The 12918-nt window shown below is 35.2% G+C and overlaps 1 protein-coding gene across 1 annotated transcript in view; it reads right to left on the bottom strand.

Moving 5' to 3' along the window:
* Positions 1-12918, bottom strand: part of LOC129278672 (probable E3 ubiquitin-protein ligase HERC4) — a 36424-nt gene that overhangs the window by 10605 nt on the left and 12901 nt on the right. Inside the window, exons 9-15 of the mRNA XM_064111357.1 lie at positions 6799-6997; positions 6363-6514; positions 5663-5773; positions 5019-5105; positions 3378-3623; positions 2610-2723; positions 1834-1955 (exon numbers count right to left, since the gene is read on the bottom strand). Coding sequence (XP_063967427.1) covers positions 1834-1955; positions 2610-2723; positions 3378-3623; positions 5019-5105; positions 5663-5773; positions 6363-6514; positions 6799-6997 — 1031 coding nt within the window. The remainder of the gene's footprint in view (positions 1-1833; positions 1956-2609; positions 2724-3377; positions 3624-5018; positions 5106-5662; positions 5774-6362; positions 6515-6798; positions 6998-12918) is intronic.

The following is a 12918-nucleotide window of genomic DNA, read 5'->3' as shown; positions in this document are numbered from 1 at the left end:
ACAGACAAATGGATCAAAAATAATATTGGTACTTGAAAGGCCATGAATTGATACATTCAATGAGGGCTTAAAACAATTAATCCTAAGTAGACCGCCATACAGACATATACATACAAACATACACGTGAATATTCACATAAGGTAAATGCAGCATGGCCACATCACAATCCAACCATACAGACCCACCAGAATCTGCTTCATTTCCCCCAATTATCCATTCTATCCAGACCTACAGCATATATCATATTGAATATTTAACACATAATGGTCTTTCTTGTACATTAAGATATATAAACAAAATATCACTTGAAATGATTGGGATTAAATTCAATTCAATTCAATTTATTTTTTCATTCTTCAACATAATACAAATAATTACATGATAAATCAATTCAATTTAAATAAAAGCATGAACAAAATTCAACATTGAATAAATGATATACATATTCAATAAGTGATTCAAATATAAATTAACATGCATGTCAAATTTAAATCAATATAATCAATATAATTAAATATAATCAAATCAATATAATTAAATATAATTAAATCAATATAATCATATATCATGAGAATGGAGGGGTCCACTGAAAAGCAAAGCTTGTAAAATGTGTACCCCTCAAAAAGTTAGGATAGAAAAAATATTGAAATATATGTTAACATGTAAGAGAATGCAAAAGAAGGATAGTAGTTTCACAGTCACTGTTAGCTTAAAGAGTCTTGATAGATCTGTGGAGTTCCAATGCAAACATGCAAGGGGTTCTCATAGCCTACAATCCAGAGAAGTCAAGTTCAAAGACAAGTCCTGCGTAAGATTATCTGTGCTTCGGCATGAGATCACCAGGCATTGCGTATAGGCTGTGACATATGTGTGAGAAAGATATTGGAGAGGATGAGCAAGAGTCCAAAATGCAGGAGTCTCATGCATAATGCGTGAGACTTGGCATGTCTGACAATCTAGGAGAAGATTACGCTTAACGAAACCATACGTCACATACGGTGGGACTACAAACAGTACACTGTAGGTGCTTCCTCACATACCTTCTCATCTTGCTTTAGTTGTTATTCTTTTTATGGACTATATGATTCAGTGTGGATTTTGCCACCATATTCGGTGATAACCAAAATAAATAGGAATCAATAGGAAAAATATTTTTTTTCATAGAACAAAATCCCACGTACTGATGCAACCATTTATACAGGTAAGAATGTATGCTTGACTGTTAAAACCTCATATCTTAAAGTTAAAAAAAAAATGTAGCTCAGATAAAGCTTTTTTTGTTAGAAGTAATGGCAATGATGGCAACCTCAAAATTGTCCGAGCACAGTCTCCTGATTCCTGTCAAGAACTATTTCAAGGCAAAAGAAGGTTGTTACTTTAATATCATAACTCTAAAATCAAGCCTATTTTGAGATAAGGGTATTATCTTTTTTTTTAGTCTTTAAGACACAAGATTTCAACATCCCAGCAATAATATGTGTGTTGCAGGGTTAACATGTGATCGCATGATGGAACTAGATGTTTTGTTTATATTCATCAAAATCAATCAATAAAAAAATAAATCAATTCAATCAATTAAATCAATTCAATTTTATTGTTGTGTTCAAAGATTAAAAACACAAAAATTGTCCTCAGACTCTTAACAGAAAGTGCATTGAAACAAAAAATACAAACTATGAATACATCAAAATAAAACATACATATAATGTAAATATATCAATAAAAATAAATATACCCTGTCTGCATGCTTGACAGGGTATATTTATGTATATTTCAGGGTATATTCATCATGCCCTTTTTGTTGATGGTTTTGTTGTTATACAGTAACATACCCTTTTCCTAGAAGCTTGGCATAGAGCAGTTGTGGAAAAGGTAATGGTACAATTGCCTTGTTGTACAATGAAAGTCCAAAGAGGAGACCACATATCTTTGCTAGTTTGGAGTTCCCGCATTCCTGATTGGTAAAGAACAAAAGTAATTTCATTGAATCTATACATGAAAATGTATGCATAGATTGTGTACTATGTCACTTCCTTGAACCCATAAAGCTGCAAAATTAGTATTGTCACTTGCATCTTTTAATGAAAAATATGAGAAAGCATTGTCACTAAATGTAATATTTTTCTATTCCCAACAACATGATACAAATAACAAATACACGTGATCATATGTAAATGGTAAAGCAAAGAAAAATATATTCAAAGTAGTCATAACATCTTATAAAAAATGTACATAAACAAATTGCAGTTTCACTTTTCAATAAATCAGCAACTAGTGTTTGACTGTCCAAGAAAAACATTTCAACTACAGTGTATTCATAATGATTTATGTTGAAAATAAATATACTGCTACACAAAATATTAATAATATGCATCATATAACAAGCTTATCAAAATATCACCTATGACATTAATTTGAAATTTTTTGCAAGAGAAATTGGCATATGTAGAGAAATTAAAGATTTTATCCAAAAACAAAATAGTATCATGATCTACCTAAAAGCAGTATTGAGGGAAGTGAAAATCAACTCGAAAATAAATTTATAAATTTTGTTTCATTTATTCAAATTCTCTTGACAAATAAGCAATTACAAAGAAAAATTAAATACCTTCCGAAACCAAACAAAAGAGTTGGTTTTTTCAAGGGTGTCTATATATCGGACAAATGCAAAGTCCTCCTCATCTGGATCCAGAAGTTCTTTGAAAGCAAGCCGAAAAAATTCCTGTTTAAATTGAATGAAAAAAATTCTTGTTAAAGGAATGGTCTTGGCTGAAAATACTTATATCTATTTTAGAATAAAATTCACAGAGCAAAAATGCTGAATATTTCATCAAAATCGGATAACAAATAACAAAGATATCGAAATTTAAAGTTTATCAATATTTTGTGAAAACAATTATATGCACATCGTCATGAATATTTATAAGGTGGGCCAGTGGATTAGTCTTCCGACTTTGAAACAGAGGGTCATGGGTTCAAATCCCAGCCATGGCGTAATTTCCTTCAGCAAGAAATTCATCCACATTGTGCTGCACTCAACCCAGGTGAGGTGAATGGGTACCTGGCAGGAATTTATTCCTCGAAATGCCACCGCGCTATAAAAGGCTGCGGGGCTAAAGCCGGGGTAATAATATTCAAGTCCTTTGGAAGCGCATAGGGACGTTATGACATAATGTGATATGCGCTATACAAGAACTGCGTTATTATTATTTCCATTTGATTATGTTATTACATGAAATCATAATTTATTTTTTTTCATACATGTGTAAATGATGTGTCTCCATTATGATGAAATAAGTTGTGGCAATAACTAATCCACTTAATCTAGTTACACATCTATATGTGGAATGTAAGTTTTGAATCCATGAGGACGTACCATACTCAGTGCGCCAAAGTCAACCCCAGCTTCTCCCACGAAGACAACTTTGAGAGGCCGTCGAAGTAAAGACATCGGGAAGTTCAACATCTCAGCTAGCTGGTCCTGCACACTCTTCCCAAAGATGTCTTTCCGGTCCACTGTAATGGTAAGACTGACCATAGAGGGGCTGGGCGGCGGACCCAAACCACGTAGCCAATCGAAGTATGCCCAAAAGTTCCTTTCAAAGAAACCTACCATGGTGTTCTGGAAGAAACCATTATTTTGAAAAAAAAGAAAAATCACAATAATAATAGTGATGAATAGTAATAACAGCTATCAACATAACAATGCCAATTCAAACTCTAGAGGATTATGCACATTAGTTTAGAGGGGGCCAAATGTACACTGTGCATATAAACAGTTCAGAGATTGTATTCTATCCATCCCAGCTTGATTAAGGAACAGGAACATTTTGTATTGTAAAAACATGGCAAGAAAAGAAAAATTGGAAAAATATATAATGCGATGATGATTTAAAGACAAATTTATTTGTGTAATAAAACTTGAATATGAAAATGTAATTGTCAACTGCTGCAAAATCATTAAAGCATCCAAGAATACTGGGAGGGGGATTATAATTCAATGGCACAATCAACAGCCGAGACCTTAGGGGCAGGGAGCCTCCGGTCTTTCCAGCCTTCAAGCTACCCCAGTCTTGTTAGGTTTAAGAAAAAAGGAGTTTTTTCAACAATGTATTTTGGGAAGAACTTTTTTTTGTCCTTACAAACAGTGAATACATTGATTCACATTATACTGAATGGTTTATTTATCCACATAAGGAACATGCATACTTTAAATGTATGTGCAAAGAGCTACACAGCAAAATAGTTTAACTTGATCTTATGAGCCTCTAGCAAAAGAGCAACAAAAACTATAATAATAATAATGCAGTTCATGTATAGCGCATATCACATCATGTCATAACGTCCCTATGCGCTTCCAAAGGACTTGAAAATTATTACCCTGGCTTTAGCCCCGCAGCTTTTTACAGCGCGGTGGCATTTCAAGGAATAAATTCCTGCCAGGTACCCATTCATCTCACCTGGGTTGAGTGCAGCACAACGTGGATGAATTCCTTGCTGAAGGAAATTATGCCATGGCTGGGATTTGAACCCATGACCCTCTGTTTCAAAGTCAGAAGACTAATCCACTGGGCCACAACGCTCTAATGTGTTATAGGTCTACACACTGACTTTAGTTCTTGTGAGTTTCCGCTTTCCTGTTCCTTCAAACTGTTGGATACATCAGTGTTTGGAAGCTTTTTATGCTGAAATCCTATCATTTTGTTTAATTCATACATGATATTTAAGACCTTGTAAATCCCTTTTAATATAGAAAGTCACAGGTACTTATCAAGGTTATGAATCTACTAATAAAAAAGTGATGAAACATATGAACAAGCCTTTCTCTGACTTGTGTTTTTGCATGAGCGTGGAATATAAGCATGTCATAAGACCAATGGCGATACTCCATTCTCGTATAGTCTCTAAAAGTTGAAATATTGTCTTTATAAATTGAGACAGGGCTTTACATGAATTCAAGATTATGATGCATGTCGTCTAAATCTATCTGGCAAACAGCGTTGAAAATTATAATTACCTGTCTCTCAGCAAGGTTGTTGGTGATGAAAATAGATGTTTTCAACTCCAGATTAATGAGAAATGGATATGTCTGCCACCTAAATTCCTGCAACAAACAAAATTATTTTTTTATTATAACATCATATATTAAGAAATTTTTATTTAATCTTTTATCAATAGTGAAAACAGTGCGAAAAAAATTCTAGTTGAAGGAAATTTTTAAAAAATAAGAATTTTAAAGGTAAAACAGGTTCAATGGTAAATAATAAATGAATATTTCTTCTGGCCAATCTTTTGTATCCAATAAAATTTATATCATCAATTTTAAATGGATTAAACCTCTGCAGTGGCCACAATTTTACAAAATATTAAAACATAATCAATGTTGAAGTTAATTTGTGCTCAATAAACTGCAATCTTCTCACCCTATAAAAAATCATTATTTCTTCATTCTGTAAATCTCTCCTAAAATAATAATATAAATGTTTTAAATAAAGTATTTTTATGGGTTTTGTTTAATCAACAGGACAGATGTCATATTCAGCATAATCTTACCATCTACTGTTGAAGCGAGTATGAGTTGGGCTGTCATGTGCATTGATGACAAACACAAAAAGGCACTATTATAAGGCACTATCAAATTAAATAATCGCTATAACTTACTGATAGTGGGTGTTTTCGGCCATATGTTCTTTCTCCTGGCTTAAACTCAACTTGGTCAATCTTTGGGATGTAAAATGTCTTTATGGAAAGAATATTATGCTGTAGATTGACCTAAGGGAAAATTTTTAATACAGTACAGTTAGATGAACGATGGCGAAATGAATACCGCTTTAATAATCATTCATCTAAATATTCATGCATCTATTTCTGATATTTATTTATTCATACATATATTCATTCCTTTACTCATTAACATTTCAGTCATTTATTCCTCTTTTCATCCATTCATATATTTATTGAATGTTTATCAAATTTTGTTGATTTGACACATATAGACGTATGAATAGGGTCTTTTTGCTCACTAACCCTCCCATTTCAGTATCGCCCAAAAATGGGCAAGAACAAAATCTGCAGAGAAAGTTGCAGAGAAAGATACGGAGTGGAATTCCCTCTGAATACAATGAACAAAGTGCCTTGTATAATGTACAAGAACTATGGATGCTCCTGCTTCAAATCTACATTTTATAAACAAGTATCAATTACAAAGTTTGTCAATCAGAGACATGTATGCAGAAGGCAAGACCATACAATAGACAAAATGGAGTGACCAGTGTGGAATGCATGTGAAGAGATTCCTTGTTGGAAAAACCACCATGATGACTATATTGATGTATCACAACAGATCTCATATAAATCTTACCTTATTCAAGAAGTCTAGGACTTTCAGATAGGTCAGGAAAGTTTGGGGTTCTTCTTCGACCCTAGTCCGTTTCTGAATCAAGAATGTCAGTGCTTTTCGGTAAGCCTTGACAGCATGACGAAATGACGCCGGTGTGGACTTCCACCAACAAGCTGAAAGACGTGAAATTGAAAATGTGTTCAGCAGATTTCCAAATGGCATGAAAACGTTATCAATAAACATTCATTCTGCATAAAAAAAACGGGAAATGATGTACCTAGCAAAGCTTGAAAAAGAATAGTTTTTGCTCTGATAAAACAACCTTTCCAAAATAAACATCTCTGTATTTTTATCAGTTTGGGTAGTTAATATCCTTTTCTGTGGATAATATTACAAAGGGTTGGCAAACACATGAACTTTATCAAATCAAACTCGATCAATTTCAAATGATATTTACCGAGAATTTCACATCCAGATGCATCACGAAGAGATATCATGAACCTGCCCATAGCAGCTAAGAGACGGCGCCCCCAGGGATAGCGATGCTGTCTGAAAATGGGGCATTCCATTAGAATCAAGATGAATCGAAGAACTTCCTTATGGTGCTGTGGCTTCGGGAGGCTTTTACAGAACTCATCAGGAATCGATTTGGAGAGCTACGTGTTTGGAAGGTAAATATATGTAAATGATTTTCAAAATTTAACTTTCTGGTATTATGACATAAATCATTTATGAATATATCAAAACAGTACTTTTTGAGTGACAAACAATAGGGTAGGCACCTATCAAGTATATTTTACAAGATTTCTCTTTTTAAATATGTGTTTTAGAAGAGCAAGTCTTACGTTGTCAGACTAAAATACCTTATTATCAATAAAGAAATTAAAAAATACAGCAAGATTTTGATATCAATGCAATTTGCTGAATTCATCTACTTTCTTCCCATAGGCTGTTAGAAACACCTACATTTTCTTGATAAATTGTTCTTATATTATCTCTAATTAAAAACACTGAAGAAAGATAAAAGAAGTATAGATTCTAATCCCTATAACAAATTCATTCAGCATTCGAATGTAAGACATCATAACAAAAGTTTGTGCTGCTTCTTATAGCACCAATCCTACTTAGTGTCTTTATACAGTAATGTTCTTGCATTCCCCATCACACTGTCTATGCTGAACTTGGATGATTAGCAAGAGAAGAGACTAAGCAGGATTTATAATGAAAGATGCAGCACAGTGTCCTATGATGAAAAGCCTTTGAAAACAATGAAACGATGTCTAGGATAAGTAGGATGATAACTTAACATAACCTAAGTAGTCCGGGTTATAACTGAGCAAGGTGCCACTTGGAGAAGGAGAAATTTTCATATAGTGCCTCTAGACCAGTTTTTTACGCTGAATATGAATATATGAGGTAAACAGGCTGTATCCTGAAAATTAACCTGTGAGGGCGCTTTTTTCAAAATGGCCGCCATATTTTCCGAGAATTTGAATTTTCATACATAGATTTTGACATAAGCATTCAATTGCCATAAAATTAGATTCATATGAAAGCCAAATAAATTCCCTACAATTTGGTACTATTTATAGGGGATAAGTAGGTCATTTGGCTGAGATTTTAAGTAGAAAACTGCATTTTTTGTAATTTTTTCCCAAAAATTAAAAATTTTACAAATACATGATTTTACATAATTTTATGAAAAATTAATCAATTACCTTGAAATGTTCCTGAAAACTTTATTGATATACTATTATTATGTGGATGAAATTCCAACTCTGAATCATTCTTTTTAGCAAATTTATACGGTATCAAACTTGAATACTTCAATTTCAGAAATGTCGCTTTTTGTATGCATTTCCATAGATTAATACGAATAACATTACATGTACGTATAATACATGTATGTATAATGTATAGTTAAAACTTATATCCGATAGTTAATCACTTGCAGAGTTAAGAGTAGGCTTTTCTCTATCAGCTACATCAAACCATGGACCTATATGTTGGCACATCGAAGCCTAACATTTTCAGGGGGTGGGGGTGTCGAAGTCCTCCCCCCCCCCCCCCCCCCCCCCCCCCCGTTGCTATATCATAATGTTGTATATTGCCTATTTGTTAGAAAAATAACTGTTTTTAGGAGCACCCATTGAGGCAAAAGGCATTTCTGTTATACAGTACATTCACTTTAATTACTTTAAAACCACTTGGAGAGGAAAAGAGTAGGCTTTGTTCTACCAGCTACATCAAAAGAAGTAGCACATCAAAGCCTAGGCCTACCCCTCTCGGGGGGGGGGGGGGGGGCTGTGGAAGTCACCCCTCCCCTTTTGCTTATTGCTAATTTATTTGGAAATTCACCATTTTGGACCCAACATTGAGGCAAAAAAGCGTTTATGCTGTATTATTTATTTTATTGATTTTAAAGAGTAGAGTTCGTTCTACCAGCTACATAAATAAGCGCAGCACATCGAACGCTAGCCCTCTCAGGTGCTGTCTAAGTCACCCCACCGGCTCACCCCCTCCTCTATATCATGTATATTGCCTATTTATTGGCAATTTCACCATTTTGGATCATCCATTGACATGATTGAGGCATAAGGGCATTTCTACTATATATCATACAGCCAATTTTATTTTCTTGCTATTACTTGGAGAGGAAAGCATGGGCTTTTGTATATCAGCTGCACATTAAGAAGCGCTTGCACATCGAAACCTAGCCCTCTCAGGGGCTGTCTTAGTCAACCTCTCCCCCTCTATATTATGTTTATTGCCTGTGTATTGGAAATTACACCATTTTAAATCACCCATTGAGGCAAAAGGGCATTTCTACTATATAGTATAGCCAATTTTATTTTCTTGCAATGACTTGGATAGGAAAGAGTAGGCTTTGTTTTATCAGCCAAATATGAAGAAGTGCTGGCAAATAAAAGCCTACCCCCTCCGGGTGGCTGTTGAAATCACCCAATCCCTTTTTCATTATCACCTATTTATTGGAAAATTCACCATTTTGGAGCCCCCATTTATGCAAAAAAGAGTTCTGATATATAGTTCTACCACTTTTACTGCCTTGAAACCACTTAGGGAGGAAAGAATAGGTTTTGCCTTATCAGGCACATATATATAAAGAAGTGCCGGCAAATAAAAGCCTGCTCCCTTCAGGGGACTGTCGAAATTGCTCCCCCCCCCCCTCTTGAAATTCACCATTTTGGAGCCCCCATTGAGGCAAAAAGGCATTTCTGATATATAGTTCTGCCTTTTTTCACCCTTGAAACCATTTGGAGAGAAAAGAATAAAGGCTTTGCTTTAAACAACTACATATAAAGACATGCTCGAAAATAAAAGCATATCCCCATGAGAGGGCTGTTGAAATCACCCCGCCCCTTTTTCATTATTGTTTACTTATTTGAAAATTCACAATTTTGGAGCCCCCATTGAGGCAAAAAGGCGGTTCTGATATATAGTTCTGCCACTATTACCGCCTTGAAACTACTTGGACAGGAAAGAGTAGGCTCTATCCTCTATCAGCTATATATAAAGAAGTGGCTCTACTATATACCAGAAACACATTTTTTGCCTCAATGGGGGCTCCAAAATGGCGAGTTTTCCAATGAATTGGCAAAAAATCGTAAAAAAAGGTGGGGTAACATCTATAGTCCCCTGAAGTGGGTCAGGCTTCGATATGGCAGCAATTCGACATATATAGCTGAAAGAGGGGAATCTATACTCTCCAAACTCTTCCTCTCCAAATGGTTTCAAGAAAATGAAATCGGGTGTTTATACAGCAGAAATGCATATTGCCTCAATGGGGGCTCACAAATTGTGAATTTTCAAATAATTAGGCAATAATGCATAAGGGGTGGGATGGTTTGACAGCCGCCCAGATGGGTAAGCTTCAATGTGCCAGCACTTCTTTATAGGTAGCTGATAGAGCAAAGCATATTCTGTCCTCCTTAATTGGTTTCAAGGCAGTAAAAGTGGCAGAACTATATATCAGAGATGCCTTTTTACCTCAATGGGGGCTCAAAAATTGTGAATTTTCCAACAAATAGGCAATAATGCAAAGGGGGGAGGGGGTGATTTCGACAGACCCCAGAAGGGGATAGGCTTTTATTTGCCAGCAAATCTTTATAGCTGATAAAGCGAAGTCCATTCTTTCCTCTCTAAGTGGTATCAAGGCAATAAAAGTGGCAGAACTATATATCAGAGACGCCTTTTTGCTTCAATGGGGGCTCCAAAATGGTGTATTTTCAACAAGTAGCCAAATACCGAAAATTAGTGGGGTAACTTTTACAGCCGCCTGAATGAGATAGGCTTCAATTTGCCAACACTTCTTTATATGGAGCTAATAGAGCAAAGCCTACCCTTTCCTCTCCAAGTCATTGCAAGAAAATAGAATTTGCTGTACTATATAGTAGAAACGCCCTTTTGCCTTAATGAGTGATCCAAAATTGTGAATGTCCAATAGATAGTCAAATACCGACAATTGGTGAGGTAAATTCTACAGCCCCCGAATATTCTGAAGGGGATAGGCTTCGATTTGACAACACTTCTTTACAGCTGATAGAGCAAAGCCTACTCTTTCTTCTCCGATCGAGTCATTGCAAGAAAATAAAATTGGCTGTACTTTATAGTAGAAACGCGATTTTGCCTCAATGGGTGATCCAAAATGGTGAAATATCCAATAAAATATGCAATATACATGATATAGAGGAGGGGGGTTGACTTAGACAGCCCCTGAGAGGGCTAGGGTTCGACGAGCCAGCGCTTATTTATATGTAGCTGGTAAACTCTACTCTACCCTATACGCTTTCCTCTCTAAGTGGTCTCAAATCAATAAAATGGGGTGTACAACAAAGCACAAACGCTTTTTGGCCTCTATGTTGTGAATTTTCAAATAAATTGGCAATATTAAGCAAACGCTCCCCCTCCCCGAGAGGGGTAGGCTTCGATGTGCCACTTTTTTAGATGTAGCTGGTAGAAAAAAGCCTACTCTTTCCTCGCCAAGTGGTTTCAAAGCAATTAAAGTGGATGTACTGTATAACAGAAATGCCTTTTGCCTCAATGGGTGCTCCAAAAAACAGTTATTTTTCTAACAAATAGGCAATATACAACAACTGATAAAGCAATGGGGGGGGGGAGGACTTCGACACCCCCACCCCCTGAAAATGTTAGGCTTCGATGTGCCAACATTTTGTTAATGTAGCTGATAAAGAAAAGCCTACTCTTAACTCTGCAAGTGATTAACTAGCGGAGATAATATCATTTAAGTTTTAACTATACTGTACATTATACATACATGTATTATACGTACATGTAATGTTATACGTATTACCGTAATCTATGGAAATGCATACAAAAAGCGACATTTCTGAAATTGAAGTATTCAAGTTTGATACCGTATAAATTTGCCAAAAAGAATGATTCAGAGTTGGAATTTCATCCACATAATAATAGTATATCAGTAAAGTTTTCAGGAACATTTCAAGGTAATTGATTAATTTTTCATAGAATTGTGTAAAATCATGTATTTGTAAAATTTTTTATTTTTGGAAAAAATTACAAAAAAATGCAGTTTTCTACTTAAAATCTCAGCCAAATGACCCACTTATCCCCTATAAATAGTACCAAATTGTAGGGAATTTATTTGGCTTTTATATGACACTAATTTTATGGCAATTGAATGCTTATGTCAAAATCTATGTACGAAAATTCAAATTCTCAGAAAATATGGCGGCCATTTTGAAAAAAGCGCCCTCACAGGTTAATTTTCAGGATACAGCCTGTTTACCTCATATATTCATATTCAGCGTAAAAAACTGGTCTAGAGGCACTATATGAAAATTTCTCCTTCTCCAAGTGGCACCTTGCTCAGTTATAACCCGGACTAAAGTGCATTAAATTCTGTTAAATACCTACAACTAAAATGGACTCACAATTAGACGGGTCAATATACGACAAAAAATAGCCTTACCCGGAACAAATTGCAACAATTGATTTTTCAACGGTATTTTGTACTATTTGACCTCAGGAATAACATACTAAAAATCTACCAAAATCCGCATCCGGGAAAGTGGTTATTTTCAAGATGGCGTGCAAGATGGCCGCCATTCACTGAAAATGGATACAACTGACACATTATCCACTCTAGAATCCTATTCCGGTTCATATTCCATGGTCTGGGGGTACAAAAATTGATTAAGGCTAGAATGAATTATAAGCCCTCCAGTGTATCAGGTAAATCCAAGATGGCGCCAAAAATGGCCGCCGTAGGCTGAAAATCCACAATTCATCTAAATTTGTTTTTTATTCAATGGTTTTAAGGCAGAAATATAACATTGATCCAAGTTACAAGGACAGCCAGTGGTCTGGTGTGTCCAAAAATCCAAGATGGCTTCAAAAATGGAGTTTAAAATGGCTGTTGATAATTAAAATGGACATAGTTCATTTCATATCCGCCTGGGACATAATGATTTTGGTGTCTAGACCATGATTTCAATGGTCAAATAAGACATTGGGACAAGTTACAAGCAGTCAGTGGTCCAGTATGTTCAAAAATCCAAGATGGCTTCCAAGAATG

Source organism: Lytechinus pictus, chromosome 16 (genome assembly GCF_037042905.1).
Source record: "Lytechinus pictus isolate F3 Inbred chromosome 16, Lp3.0, whole genome shotgun sequence".
Taxonomy (NCBI): domain Eukaryota; kingdom Metazoa; phylum Echinodermata; class Echinoidea; order Temnopleuroida; family Toxopneustidae; genus Lytechinus; species Lytechinus pictus.
The sequence above is the reverse complement of the archived record's forward strand: the minus strand, read 5'-3'. Positions and strand labels throughout refer to the sequence as shown.